Source organism: Schistocerca nitens, chromosome 2 (genome assembly GCF_023898315.1).
Source record: "Schistocerca nitens isolate TAMUIC-IGC-003100 chromosome 2, iqSchNite1.1, whole genome shotgun sequence".
NCBI lineage: Eukaryota > Metazoa > Arthropoda > Insecta > Orthoptera > Acrididae > Schistocerca > Schistocerca nitens.
In genome coordinates, this window is record NC_064615.1 from 458,511,931 (window position 1) to 458,530,613 (window position 18,683).

Genomic DNA, 18,683 nt, shown 5'->3' on the forward strand with positions numbered 1-18,683 from the left:
ATTTCTGCTACTTCTCATTACTTTCATCTTTCTTCAATTTACTCTCATTTCATATTCTGCACTCATCAGACTGTTCACTCCATTCATCAGATCCTGTAATTCTTCTCCACTCCCACTGAGGATATCACTGTCATCAGCGAATCTTATCATTGATATGCTTTTACCTTGAATTTTAATCCCTCTCTTGAACCTTTCTTTTCTTTCCATCACTGCTTCTTCGATGTACAGATTGAACAGTAGGAGTGAAAGATTACATCCATCACTTACACCCTTTTTTAATCAGAGCACTTCGTTCTTGCTCTTCTGATCTTATTGCTCTGTCTTAGCTCTCGTACATATTGTATAATACCTGTATTTCCCTGTAGCTTACCCTATTTTTCTCAGGATATCAAAGATCTTGCACCATTTTATATTGTCAAATGATTTTTCCAGGCTGACGAATCCTATGAATTACTCTTGACCTTCTTTAGGCCTGCTTCCATTATCACTGGCAACATCAGATCTCCCTCTCTGGTGCATTTACCTTTCCTAAAGCCCAAATGTTTGTCATCTAACAGATCCTCAGTTTTCTTTTACATTCATCTGTGTGTTATTCTTGTTAGAAACTTGGATGCATGAACTGTTAAGATGGTCACATGACATACTGAAAGCTTTGGATCAAGGCAACCAGGTAGATGTGGCATTTCTTGATTTCCAAAAAGCATTTGATTCGGTACCACACCAAGCATTTGATTCAGTACCACACCTACACTTATTGTCAAAAATATGATCATGTGGGGTATTAAGTGAAATTTGTGACTGGACTGAGAACTTCTTGGTATGGAGGATACAGCATGTTATCGTGGATGGAGAGTCATCATCAGATGTAGAAGTAACTTTTGGTGTGCCCCAGGGGAATGGGTTGGGACCCTTGCGATTCATGTTGTATATTAATGACCTTGCAAACAATATTAACAGTAAAATCAGGCTTCTTGCAGATGATGCAGTTATCTATAATGAAGTACTATCTGAGAGAAACTGCATTAATATCCCGTCAGACAAGTTCTCAATGTGGTGCAGAGATTGGTAACTTGATCTAAATGTTCAGAAATGTAAAACTTTGCACTTCACAAAATGAAGAAACACAGTATTCTATGACTATAATATCAATGAGTCACTGTTGGAATTGACAACTCATACAAGCACCTGGGTGTAACACTTTGTAGGGATATGAAATGGAATGACCTAAAAGGTTCAGTTGTGGATAAAGCTATTAATAGACTTTGTTCATTGGTAGAATACTGGTGAAGTGCAATCAGTCTACAAAATATTGCTTACGAATCACTCATGCAACCCATCGTAGAACACTGCTTAAGTGTGTGGGACCCATACCAGGTATGACTAACAGATAATATTGAACATATACAAAGATGGGCAGCATAAATAGTCACAGGTTTGTTTAATCCATGGGAGAGTGTCACGGCAATACTGAAGGAACTGAACTGGTAGGCTCCTAAAGACAGATGTAAACTATACCAAGTAAGTCTATTAAAGTTTCAAGAACAAGCTTTAAATAATTGCTCTAGGGATACACTACAACCCCTTATGTATTGCTCACATAGGGATCTGGAGGATAAGATTAGAATAATTACTGCATGCACAGAGCATTCAAACAATCATTCTTCCCGCACTATATACATGAATGGAAGAAGAAGAAATCCTAATAACTGGTGCAATGGGACATACCTTCTGTCATGGGCCTCACAGTGGTTGGCAAAGTACAGATATAGATGTAGATTGAATGACAATTGACACACTTTTCGGCTCTTGCAATCTTCAGACTTATGAGCATGACGTTTTCCCAAAAGTCAGATGGTGTATCGCCAGACTCATACATTCTATACACCAATGAGAACAGTTGTTTTGTTGCCACTTCCTCTGATGATTTTAGAAATTCTGATGGAATGTTATACATCCCTTCTGTCTTATTGAACTTAAGTCATCCAAAGATCTTAAATTCTGATCCTAATACTGGATCCTCTCTACTACATCGACTCCTGATTCTTCTTCTATCAGTCGTCTTCCCCTTCATAGAGGCCTTCAATGTACTCTTTCCACCTACTGCTCCCTCCTCTGCATACACTCTTAATGTTACCACCCTTGCTTTTATTTTCACCAAAGGTTGCTCCAAATTTTTATATGCTGTGTCAGTTCTTCCCACAATCATTTCTTTTTCAATTTCTTCACATTTTTCATGCAGTCATTATGCCTTAGTTTCCCAACACTTCCAATTTACTTCATTCCTACCTGATTTGTATTTATGTATTCCTTAATTTCCCTGACAATTTTGTACTTCCTTCTTTCATCGATCAGCTGAAGTATTTCTTCTGTTCCCCACAGTTTCTTCACAAGTTACCTTCTTTGTACCTATGTTTTTCCTTCCTACTTCTGTGTTTGCCCTTTTTAGAGATGGTCATTCCTCTTCATCTGAACTGTCTACAGACTATTCCTTACTGTAATTTCTACAGCCTTAGAGAACTTCAAGTGTATTTCTTCATTTCTTAGTACTTCCATATCCCACTTGTTTGTGCACTGATTCTTCCTAATTAGTCTCTTAAACTTCAGCCTACTCTTTATCACTACAAAATTCTGATCTGAGTCTGTATCTGTTCCTAGGTATGCCTTACAATCCAGTATCTGATTTTGGAATCTCTACCTGACCATGATGTAACCTAACTGAAATCTTCCCATATTTCCTGGCCCTTTCCAAATATATCTCTTCCTCTTGCGATTTTTGGACACTGCTAGTACTAGCTCAAATTCACTGAAGTACTCAATTTGTCTTTCCCCTCTCTCATTCCTAGTACCAAACCTATATTCTCCCATAACCCTTTCTTCTACACTCCTTGACCTACAACTGCATGACTATTAGACTTTCATCTGCCTTTACGTACTGAATTACCATCATATACACTCTCTCTCTCTCTCTCTCTCTCTCTCTCTCTCTCTCTCTCTGTCTGTCTGTCTGTCTGTCTGTCTCTCTGTCTCCATCTATCTCTTCATCTTCGACTTGCAGTGTCGGCACGTATACCTGAACTATTACTGTCAGGGTTGGTTTGCTGTCGAATCTGATAAGAACAACCTTATCACTGAACTGTTCACAGTAATGCACTGTCTTCCCTGCATTCCTATTCATAAGGAATCCTACTCCTGTTACACCATTTTCTGCTGCGGTTGATGTTAGCCCATACTCATCTGACCAGAAATTCTTGTCTTCTTTTCATTTTACTTCAATGACCCCCACTATATATATAGACTGAGCCTTAGTATTTCCCTTTTCAGCTTTTCTAGCTTGTCCAAACTTCTGGCATTCCACATCCCAACTTGTAGCACATTATCCTATCTATGATTATTCCATCTTTTTCTCATAATCCCCTCCCGGAGATCCAAATGGGGGCTAATCCAGAATCTTTTGCCAATGGAGAGATCATCAATTACAAGCCACATGTCCTGTGGATACACATTACATGTCTCAAATGCAGTGGTTTCCATTGCCTTTTCCATCCTCATGCCACTGATTACTGCTGATTCTTCCACCTTTAGGGGCAGTTTTACACTCCATGGCAAGAAAGTGCCCTAAACTTCTGTCCATTCCTCCACACTCTCTGAAAAGGCCATTGGCTGAATGAGGGTGACTTCTGATGCTGGGTTCTCTATGTAAACCAATTTGCACTTGAATACATTACTTACAATGGCCTAATAGAAGATCCTGTGGAAACTTGTCCACACAGAATATATGGGATTGTGGTGGATGCCTTTTCCAGTTTTTCATGTCATGAGCATAATTCCATCACAGTGAGAGCCACTGAGGGCATACTGTGCACATAGTTTATAACTGCTGGAAAATAATTTACTCACAATTCAAGTCTTTCTTGTCACAGAAACGTAATATAGCACATCATCACCATCCTTCTTTGAAATACAAGGGTTGAGCAGTTGGCGAAGATGTTTAAGGTACAAATGCAGTATGCTGCAGAGGCAGAACCTACTGAGACAGTCCTCATGAATTATTTGACCAAATGTTGTTCCAATACAATTGCAGCACATCACAAATCTTGCATGCATGATATGATAGGTGGCTGCTGGAGCAACTCCACCAGCCTCCACCAATAGTGGCTTCTCCCAAGTCTGGATGTCCACTTTCAGACACACACAAGGTGAATTTGTGGCACTACTATAGACCAGTAATGCTAATATATGTTTTCTGCTGTGGCTGAGGAGAGGTAGCTCAATGGCTGCTATAATCAGTTGTGGCTGAAGCAAGTGCTGGCACCGGTGCAGGATGCCTACGTGCATAGGAACGGCACTATTATTACTGCTGCCACATCAGTTATGCCCTGAGGCACAAGTATTAAAACTCCCTGGCATATTCACTGCTACTATTTCCACAAAAACTGCTCTGCACTGCTTACACCACAATTAGAGGAACTACAGGATGACAGGCAGATACTGATAGAGGTGGCCCATCACATCACCCCAGACAACACTGACTTCAGTTCCTCACACCATCCTCAGTGACATTTGACCTACACAGCACTGACAAAAAGGCACCAGCTTCTAAAGTACAGGAGCCTCTGGAGGCATTACCAGTCTGATGATGTTTCAGATATCACTAGGATATTTGCAATTGCTAGAGCTGGTGAAGATGGCTGGGGAGATCTAGCAGGTAAGAGCAGTAGATCCAGCTCCAGGGGTCCCACATTCAATCTCAGGTAGCAGCAGGGATCTTTCCTTGTTGCAGTCCCTCCAGGATGGTCACAGGTCCACTATGTTTGCTATAAGACTGAGTAGTGTGTGTCTTTCCTGGGGGATGAAAGGTGGCCTGGGCGAGGGCTCACCACCCTCCACCTTCTCCTAGTGCTGCCATGAACAAAAGGATTCACTCTACCTGCAGTCAGGGCAGGACCACATTTGTGGGATGAGCGTCATAGACTTTACTTTTAAGGGTTGGTTAAAGGAGAGGGGTGGGTGAAGGAGGGGGTTAGTACCTTCATTAAATATTGAAATGAGCAGAGATGAGGAAGAACTTGCAGCTGTTGCTCGCCCAATTTCAATTAATTCAAAGCGACCTGACAGAGCTACGAGAAGCATACCACATGGGATAGCCCTTGATGACTAATTGTGAATAAATATGCTTCTGGTTTTGTTTTTACTACTGAACATTAAATTTCACTTCCCAACGTATATCAGTATTATGTTGGTTGGGGACTCTCACGGTGTAGTGTTTGTTTGCTGATGGATCTTATACAAGCATACATGTAACTGATTAAGTTGTGATTGATACCAAGAGTGATCTAGCCTTTTATAAAATTTCCATCAACAGTTTTTCGCAGTGTTATTTGTAATCACTCACAGCAAGTGTCAGTTGATTAGTACAATTAAGATGATCATGCCACAATGCAGAAGATGTCTCACCATGAGAGGGAGTGGGGGGAGGGAAATGCTAAAAAAATGGCTTAACAATTTGTTATTTAAGAAAAAAATCATTAAGCCTTCTAAATACTAAAGAATCAGGCATTTCGGATCATCTATGCTGCTTTCCAGAAACATTCATCAAACAAAAACTATTCTTAAAAGATATTCAGGAACAATAGTAAAATACCTACAACTATACTCTCATCTTACTCATCTGTAAGCTTTTTGGCAACCAGTTTTATGTACAATGTCTTACTTATGAAATTCTATTCTGAAGAATGGTGGATCGGACTAAACTGTTAATACTAAATGCTCTACACCACATTCAGACTACTTGTGTCTGACCAATTCACAAAAGGGCTCTCATTTTTTTCACATTGAAACTATTTCCTCTCGTAACATGGGAAGTTGTTCAGGAACAGTAAAAGTAAATAACATGGTGAAAAAACAATAATGTTTTGTGCATGAGTAAATACAATACAGTTCAATAAAAGATAATTTACTTTAATAGACTTTTTGATCTATTACAAATAAAATATGAACATAAATCATTGCAAAAGCATACAGACCTTAGCAAGTTTTGAAAGAGGGCAACGGTTGACAGGTACGGGTATCCTACAAGATTCACTAGCTTCTATGAGTATACATTTTGAAGACGTATACTGCAACTCCATTTCATATCCTGTGCTGTTCGCCACATCAAGAACTAAATAAAACTGTGCACTCCTGAAAAGAGAGGGAAAAAATGTAAGACTGTATACTGCTGGGAGGGTATTGTCTAATACGAACAATCCTAAAACAACAACATACTACAAAATTTTAAATTACATTTACTTACTTGCCGTGTGCATAAATTGGATCTCTTCCGGTTTTCCATCATATCAGAGAAATGGGAAGTGATGTTTTGCATCACAATGTTACTAATACTGATTATGTAATGTTTCTCTCTCTCTCTCTCTCTCTCTCTCTCTCTCTCTTTCTCTCTAAACAGTTACTGTAAAACTGTGAAAGAAAGTGTGACATTCTTTCTCCATTAGTGATTGACCCATCTCTCTTTTTGGAGGTATCCCGATAACTACAAAATAGCGTCACAGTGGATCATATACTTACTCAAGGATGTTATGTTAATATTAAAAGCAGCCAGCTTGCTTTATTGTATCCTGCTTCCCTTTCCAAGCATTCATTATGGCAACTGTTTCTCAGACATTGCTATGTCTGGCAGATGCAACAAAGAATGAAGATCAGCAAGTTTTTGACAATGAGATCAGCAGAGACAAAGTACTGACTCAGACAGGACAAGGATGGGAAAGAAAAATTAGCCTTGTTCTTTTCGATAGAATCTCCCTGGTATTTGCTTAAATTATTTGGGAAAATCTAAATCTGCATACATGAAGTGATCTCAAGAAGAGTAAGTAATCAACCACATCCCACATAGCAATACCTGCAAGTTCAAGAGAGCAGAACAAGAGCATAACTGTGCAAAAGCAGGGTTGAAGTATGTGGTTTGCTTCACACTCAGTAGACAGGATTATACAGGTACAGAATGAGGCTACCAAGCACTCAATCCCTGTTAGATGAAATGGACCCTACAACACATTTGTTCATTAAACCTTTCACTGGTCCAGATGTATATATATGCTAACCATTTCAATGCTCTCGGTGTATATATGCAACTTGCTATGAAAAACATCTGCAGCAGTTTCGAGCTACAATCGTATAGTTACATATAAAACCTCTTACCCGACCAGCGAGTCAGAGATGATTGTTGCACAAGTATGTGGCCCAATTGTTGGAGTACTGAGAATTACCCAAACTATTTATTGGGTGTTTAATTATCTTTAGAGATCACTGGTATTGTAAAATTACTTAGATTGTGTGCTGCACATTACGCATTATCAAATAAAATTACACTACGTTACCATCTGTTTACAGCAGATGAGACGCTAAGTCTTCTAAATGAAAGTGTAGACAAGGACTTAATCATTCCCTATCCAGCTGATTATGGTTGGATAGATAATGATGCAAGAATCAGTCTTCACAAATATTCAAAATATTAGTGAGCCAGCAAATGCTGAGCCCCTAAATAAAGATCTAGATTTTGATGTACCATCGCTTTACCACAGATTTCAAAGAATAGACTGACAAATATGCTAAAATAAACAAAATACATGGTTTTAGACGGAAAGACTCTGATTTGGACTGCAAAATTTTCCGTTTAGATGATTCATCTACTGTATATGACTACTTTCAAATTTCTTTTTTTAGTCAAGAAACTGTAAAGTAATGTCACTTATGAGCATGTCTGCAACAATGCCAGTGAAACATCTAAGACTGGAACACTGGAAAAAACACAAAAAGCAATAAAATTTATTGCTTCCACACCATATATTTTCTGATGCCTTAAGTGAGAAAAAATGAAACTCTTATTGGACCAGTAATCCAGTACAGTCTATGGCAATGTTTACACAAATCATGCCAAGAGAAGTATCTTCTGTTACAAAGAATGTTCCACTTTGTTGATGACAATGAGGACCCTGGAGATGACAAAATCTGGAAAATTAGGCGAGTTGTGGGTCGTCCAAGAAAAGCATTTCCAAATGCTTTCCATTATGTTAAAAATTTGTGCACTGATGGAAGTTTAATTTTCTACAAAGGCCATGTCCTCTTCAAACAGTACATTCCATCCAAATACCATAGATTTGGCATGAAGTTTTTTGTGTCATGTGACTGTGAAACTGAATATATTCTTGACTTTATTATTTATGTGGGTGCAGCAACAGTCATAAGAAATGAATGGATTTTGGATAAGTGTTGGGATACCTTGAAGCATTGTTCTTCCTTTATTACAGCACTTCCTTGGTAAAGTCATACACTGTACATTGTCAGTTAGTATACTATCCTGGCATTATTTTCTTATATGCATGACATAGTAACTAAAGCTTGTAGTACTACAAGGAAAACCCATGAAAAGCTGTCTGCTTTATCAAAAAAACTTAAAACCAGTGAGGTCGATTTATGTCAACAGATAAAACTCTTGCTCTCATGAGGCAGGGCAAGCAGGAAATGAGGTTGCTTTCAACTCTTCTTGAAAGTGAAATTATAGCAACTTACAAAACTGACAAGGAAAATCCCTTTCCTTATGGCCCATATCCCATAATTGACCTAGATATGCATCCCATACATCCTCCCACCACCACCTACCGCTATCCGGTCACAAGCATCACGTTTCCCATCAAAGGGCTATCTGTGAAACCAATTATGTGATCTACAAGCTAAGCTACAACCACTGTGCTGCATTCTATGTGGGCACGACAACCAACAAGCTGTCTGTCCTCATGAATGGTCACCAACAAACTGGGGCCAAGAAACAGATGGCCCACCCAGTTGCTGAGCACACTGTCTAACACAATGTTCTTAATTTCAATGACTGCTTCACATCCTGTGCCATCTAGAAGCTTCCCACTAACATCAGCTTTTCTGAATTGCACAGGGGGAAACCACCTTACAATGTACCCCACGTCCCCATAACCTTCCTGTCCTCAACTTTCATCAGTCATTCTCCTTTACCCCTTTATTCCCTTCCCTGTTCTCATTACAGCACTACACAGTCCTCCATTCCACCAACGACTCAGTCTTTTTACTTCTCTCCTTTTCTGCTTCCTCCCCCAGCCCCTCCCCACCCAACATCTAACCTCTCAACTGCACGTGGGCGCTCTACCCTCTACCCACCTTTTCGTTGTATGTTCCCATGAGCAGTACTCTACCGCCCCCCACATCTACCCTCCTATATCTCCCCCTCCCTGCCCCCACCATGCCCCAGCCTCGTCCTTACCTCCAGCATCCACATTTCTTCTGCTATCATGCACTGCTGCTCACAGTCTGGCCTCATCAGACAGAGACTTTGGTCTTGCGCTGTGACTCAGCATCTCTGCTTTATGGTGAGCAGCAACTATCCTTTTCATAATATTGCCTTACTCCATTCTGTATTTTTCACTGTTTAAATTGTTCTCAACCACAATGACAGACTGCTACAGTCATACATGTATGCACCACTTGAAAATTATGTGCACATGGCAGACAGCAGACTAAATGAAAGAGTTAAAGCTGTCTTTGAGATGGATGGGTGGAGAAGAAGAGTGAATATGTAAGATAAGCTCTTAGTTTCGAACTTTGTAATGTGAGAGATATAGGCACTTGATGTCTGAATGTTTACAATCTTGTCTAACATCAACCAAAAACATAATCGATGTGGTAGAAGTCCCAACAACTACGCATTAATGGCAAACATTTTCCGTCACATTTCAATATCAGGAACAGAGTATCAATGTGACAATTGTTTACTCTCCCTCTTTGCTTCCCGTTAAGATTAGGGAAGGATGGTTGTGTGATTTATATAGTTGATCCGTAGTATCTAAGCAGGGTTATCATATTTCAGACCAAATGAGTATTGCAGAATGTGATGGCTTTGGGCCCATTCTCCCAGGGCTCTGGCTTTTTATCTCCACATGTCTTTCAGTAGTAATAGTTAAAACTGCGGAACTGTGGGCATAATGATGAATTTCTCTTTATCTATCTGTTGGAAATGTTTGGCAAACTCAATGATGTTACTACCCGAGGATTTGCTAGCTGACATGAATAGGTATCAGGTTTGATAACAAATGAAAATTGCAGCTAGTCTGCATTTACAATACTGCATCAATCTGGCCAAGTGCCACAACAAATTGTATTGGAAATGAAAAATGTTATATTGCCTTACATAATTTTTTGCTTCAGCTCATAATATAAGTTCCCATAAATTTCTCTGTTCAGGATATACATTGTTTCAGAGATGATAGTTCACAGAGTAACTGGCACAAGCTTGCAGAGATAAACAGTTCCTATGTGAATGGCTAGACCGCATTGTCCACCAGCTGTCTTCCTTAGATATCAATGACATGTGAATGAACTGATAGCATTTAAAATAGTAAATTGGGTTCTTCATGTGGAGCCACCATTAATGTGAACTATTTTTTGAGATTGATCCCAAAATCTCTCTCCCATTCCACTTGAAACTTTTTTTCATTCATTACATCCCTGCATGACACAACATGTCCATGTCACTGTGCCACTAAGTCTCTGTCATATTCTGCCAGTTAAGAAAGAAGGAGGCAGGATTGGAGTTTAGCACCCTGTCCATGACGAGATCATCAATGATAGAGCACAAGCTCAAATTAGGGAAATATGAGGAAGGAACTTGGTTGTGTCCCTGGAAACAGAACGATTCTAACATTTTCTTGAAGCAAGTTGGAGAATTGAAGGAAAACCTAAATCTGAATTATCTGACATGGAACTGACCACTGATTCTCTCGAATGTGGATCAACTGCAACAACTTGCCCAGTTTCTTTCCTCAAAGAATGTCTCGTTTTGCAGTTTGATGAGCACTTGAGAAGCTGCAATCTCCATTATTAAAGTCTGTTGAATAAGTTTTTGACCGATTTCTAAGTACCAGCTATGTCCTTAAGTACTTCTATCTTCAGGTATTATGATATGATTATTAAATGGCAGCACACACATTTGGATGATTGATAACTAGCATTATTGTCCTGCAAAGTGCCTATAGTGAAATCTGCAAGAATAGAACTGAAAGTGTCCTGTCGACAGGCTTTGATTTTATTGTTACTCTGTGTGACAGTACCGTATCATAGTTATGCAGACCTTATACTTTCTTGTAGCTCATCTAGAACAGGTCATGAATGAAAGGGCAATCACTTTTTGGGCATATTTATTGATACATGCATTCTGTAGCATACAATGACTATCTGATTGTGACTAAATTTTTAAAGAATGTGGAAATAATGTCAAATCATAAAAAGCAATACTGACATCTGCCCCCATTGTAGGTCACCTCCAAGAATGAGCTGCTGTTCTTCATTAAAATTTAACCTTTGTGTTGGGGGGGGGGGGGTGTTTTGGGGAAGGAGACCAGACAGCGAGGTCATCGGTCTCATCGGGTTAGGGAAGGACGGGGAAGGAATTCGGCCGTGCCCTTTGAAAGGAACCATCCCGGCATTTGCCTGGAGCAATTTAGGGAAATCACGGAAAACCTAAATCAGGATGGCCGGACGCGGGATTGAACCATCGTCCTCCCGAATGCGAGTCCAGTGTCTAACCACTACGCCACTTCGCTCGGTAACCTTTGTGTTAGGAAGTATGTTTGTAATACTGAAATTGTCTTGAAAGTAAATGATTGGCCAACAGCTAACTAACTGGCCAACAGCTAACTAACTGTCAGGTTACATAAGAGGAACCTAAGGAAATCAACAATATTACACAGACATCTTTATACACAGTGAATGACTGGAAAATAGTTTTTGCATGCTCCTACAACAGTAACAATTTGGGGTACAATTACTGTAGTTTAAAATCATAACCAAGGAAATTTTTGGTATGAGGAATATTGGGAATATTTGGGAAACAAAATAATTTCTCAAGGGCATAAAATAGTAAATCAAAGATCGTGAATCAGATAGGCGATTGGAGGTGTGGGATGATCACAAGGGGGTTATACATTATTTTACAAATATATGTCTCTCTTCGTTCATTTGGACCATTCCACATTTTCGATTTTCTTGGCACATAAATGAGGAATAATAGCACCAGTTCGTATTTACTACTGAGCCCTGTGTATTACCACTCTCTTCTTCTTGATATTAAGAACAGGTACCATACAATACCGTCCCAAAACTTTACAACTAATGTAGTTGCAAGATTAAACATGAAGTGAAATAAGAAAGAATTAAGGTTTTTTTTTTTTTCCCTCAGTTCTTTGAAGAATGTATTCACATCTCTTGCATGAATTTCAATGCAAAATAGTGCACCAACGATCAACAATGAAGTACTTACGTTTCTGCAGGAAGCACATCCCAGTTAGTGATGTAGATGGATGGCAGCATTTCTATAGTGATAGCTACAGCACACATACGGCAATATCCATCTGTCAGCCCAGGACCCCCAGAATAGCGCAACTTCAGCTGACCTTCAAGAACCTACAAATAAAAATATAATGCAATCAACCACGGAGTTTAATGCAGCTATCTACAAAGATTTAGCATTAATGTTGAGAATGGGCTGCAAAAAAAAAAAAAAAAAAAAACAAAATAATAAAAATGATTGTATGGCAATGATGGCCGGGAGGCTCCATCCAGGGAAGTTCAGATGCTGGGTTGCAAGTCTTATTTCAGGTGATGCCACATTGAGTGACTTGCGTGTCAGTGATGATGAAATGATGATGAGGACAACACAACACCCAGTCCACAAGCGGAGACAATCTCCAACCTGGTCATGAATCGAACCTGGACCCACTGCATGGTAGGCAAGCTGTTACCACTCAGCTAAGCAGGTGGACAGAAAGCATAATAATTACTTAATTATATAAATCAGACATTAGTTTTACATCAAAAGGAAAATTCAGTCAAAAAACCTAATAAGATGGCATGCTGAAAAGTAATGCCTCCAAATTTTTTATATGAAAACTCTTAAAGCTTTTTAAATAAAACTAAACATTATTAACATTCTATATCAACATTCTTCATGTCCACAGATTTATTTCTCAATGTAGTCATTCTGGTGATGAATACGTTGCTCCAAATGAGACACTAGTTTGTTTATACCATCACTGTAGAATGCTTGACTTCGTTGAAGGAGCCACAACCTTACCTCTGCCTGTACCACTTGATCATTATGAAAGTGAAGTCCTCGAAGGAGTTCACATAATAATTGTATGGGACCAAGTTTGAACCACATAGAAGACGATCAATGACAGTGAACCCAAGGCAGTTGATTGTTGCAGATGTCACAATGCTCATGTGTGGTCTGGCATTGTCATGCTGAAGGAGAGGGTGCTCCATTTGTGGACAAACTCTTCAACTTTGAAACTCGATGACAGCACACCGTTTCTCACGTACCAACATAGTTACATTACATACTACAATTTGGCACCCTCTAGTGGCTGAGGGCTGCAAATATGTAGACATGAAGAATAAAGATGTAGAATGTTAATAACATTTATTTATTTGAAAAGCTTTAATGCTTTCCACATAAAAAATTCAGAGGCATTACTTTACAGCAAGCCCTTGTAAAATATGAGAGAGAACTGTTGGCCATATTGAACTTCAGAAGGCAAAATGTATAGTACTGGCAACAGACACATATTTAAGAAAAATGATGAAACTGTCCTAGCTTTCAGAACTATTAGTTTCTTCATCAGGGAGGAGAGAGGGATAGAAGTTGGGAATGATTAAAAAGGAAGGGAGGTCACTCAGACCCCAGGATGTCAGGTATCCTCCTATAGTGAGGACAAGGGTAAAGAAAGATCTTGATGGGGATACCAGACAAGGTACAACATTAATTTTACAGTTACAGAAAATGAAAAAGCAGCCAGTTTGCAGTAAATAACATATATGATATGGACACTACTGGTGTATCACCGCAAAAGTGTACTCACAGGCAGTATATTACACCTTAAGTAAAGGCGCTGCCAAAGAAAAATCTAAACCCATTACCTTAAGATGTAATATAAAATAGTAATAGTGATAAATAACTGAAAAAACCACAGAAGAAATTAGTCTACAGACAGCAAGGATTATAATGATAAATTGAATGAGGATGCTCAACGTCCACCTTGATAGCATTCTTGCTAAACTGGTTGCGAAATGAATATGTAAAACTTAAAATATGAATATGTAAAACTTAAAACAGCACATAATACAAAATCAGATAAAACTTTAAAATGTCCAGTGCCTTTAAATATCTTGACTGCAAATCCCCTTTGTGAGGTTTCCATTACAGTTTCAAGTCAAATATTAGGCCACAAACTATCACGAAATTTAAAAACAGACTGCTACCCTTAATTTGCAGACCAAGTAAACTAATGACAGGTGAAAATTGTTAAAACTGACAAACATGCATTTATTTGTAGAAAATATTTAGCTATTTTCTTCAACTCACATCTCTTTGTGAGCATAAACAAAAAAGGCATCCATACATTAGAAGCACTCCTTTCCATGAACATTATTGTTTGAATGGCAATCATAGAGAAACAAACTTAAACTTTATTGAGAGACAACATTCTTAACAGAAAGGATCATATGAACACAGACAGATGACTAATGATGAAACCCCATTGGTGTAGCTATCCAAGAATATTGGCTCTAAGTTGTGTTGTACAACATAGGATTCAGATTAAGCAATCGTGGTATGTTCATAATTCAATGTTTATGATAATGCAACATCTTTATTTTTGCATATATGTGGTACACATTTTGGACTGCTTCCTGTTGTGACATTGCACGCGGCTTGATGGTAGTTTCATTGTTGTGTGGGGCTGATCAGCAGGCTACTGACATAGAAGCAAAAGCAGCATTACAAGTGCACTGGTAGAAGTTTGTAATTATGCTGGTGGTTGGCACCTGATCTGACATACTGCCTCTGAAGAAACTTTTTTTTTAACTGCCTCTGATGAAACTTTTTTTTTAAACTATGGAGGTGAAGGATGTAGTGCCAATCACCTTGCCACAGTAGTAACACCAATTCCTGTCAGATCACCGAAGTTAAGCGGTGTTGGGCTGGGCTAGCACTTCAAAGGGTGACCATCTGATCTGCCGAGCGCTGTTGACTACCAGGGTGCACTCAACCCTTGTGAGGCAAACTAAGGAGCTATTTGACTGAGAAGTAGCAGCTCTTGTCTTGAAAACCGATATACAGCTGGGAGAACAGTGTGCTTATCTCATGCCCCTCCATATCTGGATCCAGTGACACTGTGGGCTGGGGATGACACAGTGGCCGATTGGTACTGTTGGGTCTTCACGGCCTGTTTAGTTTTTAGTTTTAGAAGGATATAATAAATTTGGATTGCTGCAGCTGTTTGTTTAATTTCAAGGCATGGAAAATCTAGGAGAGAATAATGACACTATCTCAAAATCTATGCTATACAGTGAATGTTTAATTTCTTTGTTTTAGTATAAGGTACTCAGTTGGGAACACAAATTTCCAAATCTTCTGTTCTTCCTGAAACACAGTAATTTCAGCTCCATACTAAATGATCACCAGAGGAAAACACACAAAATTATGGGAATGAGCACATGACTTTTGCACAGTTTGATTTCTCTGGAGGAGTAGCCTGTTGAGATCTGAGTGTTCCTTTTAACTAGTGATCCATTCAAATGACTGGGACGTTTTTGGTTTTGAAAAATTGATCTACTTTCACTTAAATAAAAATTCTGGAAAATACAGTCATCTCAGTAGAGCGCCAAGTACCTAAATAATCCTTATGCAACTGAAGAGTGACAAATAACCTTGAGGTTGCCTGCTACTGAATGGCTCATTTCAGTAGCCAACTGCCCTATAGAACACCTTCTAACATCACATAACACTGAAACTGAATCATGCCCACAGCTTCCTGTTAAAGAGGACTAACATAGTTCCCCAATCCCCGAATCATGCAACCCAGCTTCATCAAACATGAACTCTGTCAAGTATGAACAATTTCCTGGGGAGCATGCTTTCTAGAATGACCTGATGGACATATGGAGCTTTTCAAATGGGGCACGCACAGCAAGCAGAGCTATCCTGGCAACACATTAAATATGATACCTGTGGTCTCCATTATACACTTCATCCCAAGTAATGAAAAGCTGTCGGTAAATGTCCATAACTGAGTACTGATCGCCTTACATGCTAATCACAAAATTTCGTAAGTATGTTGAGGCAGTATATTAAAGCAGACAGAGCAAAGCTAAGCCTTCAGCACGATGATAGCTGTGTGTCATGGTGAAGAAAGATCAGGTTTCAACATCCCATCTACAACAAGACCATTTAAGACAGATCAGATAGGAAAGCAGTCACGCTTTTTTGCAAGGAGCTATTCCTGTATTCACCTTCACCGATTTAGGAAAACCATGATACATCAAAATCAGGATGGTCAGATAAAGATTTGAACCTTGTTATTTTGAAATGTGGATTCCTTAACCAGATTCCTTAACCACTGAGCTGCTTTGCTTGGTTGGCACAAATCAATGCTTTAGTCTTTGGTGGGATGTGATACCAGAAAATGGATCCATAGCCTGCAGTTGGTTATTCAAGTTAAAGGAATGTACTGAGTGCAAAGAAGAACAGTTCATAAGTCATGTGTTTTTAGCAGCACCTTATTTAAGGCACAACAGATAATGACAGTCTGCAATCAGAAAGAAAAAAAAAATCAAAGAATCTTGGGGCATTTCACATGAGAGATTTTTGGATTTTCAATTCAAATGTGAAGGCAAAAACAGCACACAGATGTATTTATTCAATTCTCTAACCGCTCACCAATCCTGCAAATTTTCACATCTGGTGCAGGCTCTGACAGATATTTCTCTCTCTTTTGTGGACTTTCGATTTCTAATTTTTTATCATACTATTTGCAGAACTTCATGCTTTTTGCTACACGGCTATTTAGATGATATTTTCACATTCTGCTTCCAGCAATGGCTGAAATTCTCAAATACCTGTCCTTTACATTGCTATTTCTGCCACTCTGTCATTGTAAGGTTTTGCAGCTACAGTCCCCCACATCGAATCTTCCTTTTCATCTCAATTTTAGCTCTACTGCTTTGCATTATTTCTGAAAGAGCTGCTATTTTTGTTCTCTTCTAAACACATTCAGTTATTATTTTTAATTAGTGTTCTAACATTGTGTAAAAATGTTATAAATATCACAGTGTATTATCAAAACGGCAAAAACCATGTCTCATCCAAACAAAAAATTCAAAATTCCAGGAACAAGACAAGTACAATTTGGTACTTTATTAGACGTGAAAAAAATGAACTCAGCGAGACAAATGATAGTAAGTAATAACTCTTCTGGCTTTGATGGGTTTCAGCCAAAGTACTAAAATCTTCTGCTGACTTGGGTTTGCCACCCTTGAGTCACCTTTATAGTCAGTCAATGAGTCATGGAGTATTTCACGAAAGACTGAAGTATGGAGCAATAACACCATCATACAAAAGTGGAGTTAAGCAACTTATCTCTCGTTATAGACTGATCTCACTCCTTCCTTTGTTCTCAAAAGTTTTTTGATACATTAGCTTAAAACAGGATACTGATCCAATTTTCTAAGAATAACTTTTTAATAACAGCTGTGTGTAGGTTTTGTCGCAACTTCTCGACTGATAATGCAATAATAATATCAAAAATTCATTTCTAGTAAAACTACACATGAAAATTTACCCTGCTGGCTTTTCCTGCAATCTCACCAACACACTCTCTGTAGATCATAAAATTCTACTAGGGAAACTAAACATCATGTGTGGATGGAGTCAAATCTTAACAACAGAAAACAGAGGGTCACATTGGCAAATAAAATGACAAGAGTAAGAGTAAATTCATGTGGGGAAACATTAAATATTGTCATTATTTAAAACTTCTGGGGTAATAGGATGTGGTCGATGTATAAAACTTTCTTCTAACATTTCCTCTCTGACAGAGGTGAAACGATGAACTGCAACCTGGACTCTAGGGAGCGCTGAATATACGAGAAGTGTAAGGGGCACCACAGCCCATCACGTGATATCGGTTATGAGATTATCTCTGGTAGTGCCAACATTTTCGGCTGAAAATAATCGATCATGATTCATATCATTTCACTGACAAATTAAGAGAAAGGTACATGGGCCAAGGGGATATCCATTTTAGTTTTGATGTTTTGTCATTATTCACCACGAAGCCAGTGAAGAAAGCTATCTCATGTACAGAGTATATTTTTCACTGCCTCATGATGACCTATTTTCAGTAACAAGTCCACCTGCTTAGCTGGGTGGTAACATGCTCGCCTACCACGCAAGCAGGCCCGGGTTCGACTCCCGGCTGGGTTGGATGTTTTCTCCACTTAGGGACTGGGTGTTATGTTGTCCTCCTCCTCATTTCATCCTCATCACTGGTGCGCAAGTCACCCAATGTGGTGTTAACTGAAATAAGACTTTCACTTGGCAGCCGAACTTCCCCAGATGGGGCCTACCAGCCAATGATGCCGTGCACTCATTTCATTTTCAACAACATTTATGAACACATTGGTGGGGTGACTATGGCAAGTCCTCTTAGTCAAGCTGTGGCCAATTTGTTTATAGAGAAATTTAACAAAAGGCACTGCAGCCTGCAAGAGAAAGACCAGCCCGTTGGTACTGCTAAGTCAATTATACTTTCAAAGTATGGACACAT

At 39.0% G+C, this 18,683-nt stretch overlaps 1 protein-coding gene across 4 annotated transcripts in view; it reads right to left on the reverse strand.

Annotated features, from left to right (window-relative positions):
• The window catches only part of LOC126236343 (protein brunelleschi), a 253,243-nt gene that overhangs the window by 22,652 nt on the left and 211,908 nt on the right, over positions 1–18,683 (reverse strand). For all 4 annotated transcript variants that reach the window (XM_049945571.1, XM_049945572.1, XM_049945574.1 and 1 more), the window contains 2 exons: positions 12,338–12,480; positions 6,024–6,180 (listed from right to left, as the gene is read on the reverse strand). In XM_049945571.1, coding sequence (XP_049801528.1) covers positions 6,024–6,180; positions 12,338–12,480 — 300 coding nt within the window. The remainder of the gene's footprint in view (positions 1–6,023; positions 6,181–12,337; positions 12,481–18,683) is intronic.